This window comes from Oppia nitens, unplaced genomic scaffold, assembly GCF_028296485.1.
Source record: "Oppia nitens isolate AA-2021 unplaced genomic scaffold, nextdenovo-longstitch-racon4-pilon3 scaffold6_pilon_pilon_pilon, whole genome shotgun sequence".
In the NCBI taxonomy this organism is placed as follows: Eukaryota; Metazoa; Arthropoda; class Arachnida; order Sarcoptiformes; family Oppiidae; genus Oppia; species Oppia nitens.
Genome location: NW_026533250.1, coordinates 6,804,569 through 6,807,077, shown reverse-complemented (window position 1 = coordinate 6,807,077; position 2,509 = coordinate 6,804,569). Strand labels below are relative to the sequence as shown.

Sequence of the window (2,509 nt, the reverse complement as noted above, 5' to 3'; positions counted from 1 at the left end):
AAAAAATCACAATTTAAATAAAAATATATATATTTACTAATACTATCAAAAACTTAAATAATAAATTTATATACCGTATATAATTGCAAGCATATAATTTAAAAAAAATATATTATTATTATTACTATTGCTGTTAAAATTAAAAACATATCAAATTGGGGAAATATTTTTTTTGAATTATATAATAATATAAATATATAAAAAAATATATATATTTAAAAAATAAATAAATAAATAATTATTTTTTGTTTTGTTTATGATTATAATAATCAAATAATTTAAACTCTCTCTCTCTCTATTGAATATTGAATTATAAAACTTCCAGTATTTAAAAAAAATTAATTAATTAATTATATGGTAGTTAGCTTAGGTAGCATTTATTAGTAGGTAGTTTTTTGGGGTATATTTTTTATTTATAAAAAAAACCACATATCCTAACCACCTCTACCCTACCAAACCTCTAAAACATATTAGTAAACTCCACTAAACACCGCACTAAACAATTTAAGTTTATTTAATTTTACATTTGCTTGATTTAAATGCATGTGTTTGCTAAACTATAAAACTATCAAAATAAATATCATATATAAATATATTTAATAAATATATATATATATAATAAAAAATATTAATATTAAAAAAAAAATTCTAATATATAATTCTAATTATAAATAGTTTTTAAAATAATTTAATTATTTTCTAAATATATGTAATGAAAATATTACATATAATTAGAAATATATATATTTATTCAATATATGATATATTAACTAAACTATTGTTAGACAAGTTTATGCTAATTATTGGCTTTAATTTTAATATATATATATTATCCAATTATTATTATTATTATTATAAAGCATGAAAAACCAAATGCCAATGCAAATGGATTGCTGTATGCAAATGGATAATAGCTATAGTATGGATAGTTATGGTGGTGGAGGAGGAGGTGGTGGTGGCTATGGCGGTGGTGGTGGTAGTGGTGGAGGAGGTTATGGTGGCTCTAGTGGTGGTGGTGGAGGAGGCTATGGTGGGTCTAGCGGTGGTGGAGGAGGCTATGGTGGGTCTAGTGGTGGTGGAGGAGGCTATGGCGGGTCTAGTGGTGGTGGAGGAGGTGGTTATGGCGGGTCCAGTGGAGGAGGAGGAGGTTATGGTGGTTCAAGTGGTGGTGGAGGAGGTTATGGTGGTTCAAGTGGTGGAGGAGGAGGAGGTTATGGTGGTTCAAGTGGTGGTGGGGGTGGCTATGGAGGCAGTAGTGGTGGCGGTGGCGGCAGCAGTGGTGGTTATGGCGGTAGCGGTGGTAGTAGTAAAGGAAAAGGAGGCGGTGGTGGTTATGGTGGCGGTGCCGGCGGTTATTAGTCAACCTAACCGATCATCATTGCAATCAACAATTATTATTATTATTATTATTATTATTAGAAAAAAATATATTAAATAATAATAATAATAATCATTCATACAATTCATTTCATTCAAATCATTCATATGTCATATAATTCATTCATTCAAACGCCGCAAAAAAATTATTATTACTTTTTTTTTAATATTCATAGAAAAATAATTTCATATATTTTTTGATTATTATAAACAAACAAAACAAAAATCATTTCATTTCAATAATCCAATCAAACAAACAAACAAAACATTTCTAATTCACTCAAAAAAAATTATTTTCTCAAAATTTATTTCAACTCAAAATAATAATAATAATAATTATATTATATATTAATTGTTAAAATATCAGGTATTATTTTTGGATTTTTTTTTAATAATTTTCAATGAAAAATATTTAATTAATTAATTAATCAATTTTTATATAACTTTTTTTTATATTTATTATTATTACTTAAACAGAATGTCTGGCAAATCAATGATGCCATCAATGGATCACTCGATGATGATGTCTAAGATGCCATCCATGGATATGGGAAAGGTATGGAAAAATTTATTTATTAATTATACAACTATACCCAACCATCCCTCCCCCATCCCATCCCATCCCAACTATAGGGTATGGACTTGAGCTCAATGATGATGTCGAAGATGCCATCGATGGACATGTCGTCGATGACCAACGGTTTAGATAATATTAAGGGCATGTTTAGCGGTATGATGGGCTCGCTATCGTCGCTGATGAATAAAGGAGGTGGCAGTGGTGGTGGTATGGGAGGCATGCAAATGATGCCCGGATGTGATTAATAATAATATATTAATTGATGGTAACCCTACATACATACATACAGTACACCCATTCCCTATCATACCCACCCACCCACCTCCCTATTCAACAATCATCCCATTTTCATCGGTAGTCAGTGCAGTCAGCAGTTTAGTTGCTTATGTAGTTGTGCTATTGGTTTGTCATATATTTTTTTCGCCCATTACAATACATTTCATACATACATATCGACAAAATTTTTCAAAAAAACAATTTATTAGTTATTTTTTTATAAAAAACAAAATTTCATTCAAACTTTTTTTCCGTCTAAAAAAACACTAATACTTTCAT

General features: G+C 28.9%; 1 protein-coding gene across 1 annotated transcript; it reads left to right on the top strand.

The window, feature by feature from the left end:
• The first annotated feature begins 861 nt into the window (after nt 1–861).
• On the top strand, nt 862–1,359 carry LOC128962844 (uncharacterized). Its single transcript, XM_054309244.1, has one exon. It carries the CDS (start codon nt 862–864, stop codon nt 1,357–1,359), a length of 498 nt encoding a protein of 165 aa, XP_054165219.1.
• Nucleotides 1,360–2,509: the final 1,150 nt, after the last annotated feature.

Excerpts from the sequence above, each read along its gene's own strand:
- LOC128962844 (XM_054309244.1), top strand. The coding sequence starts at position 862 with ATGAAAAACCAAATGCCAATGCAAATGGATTGCTGTATGCAAATGGAT.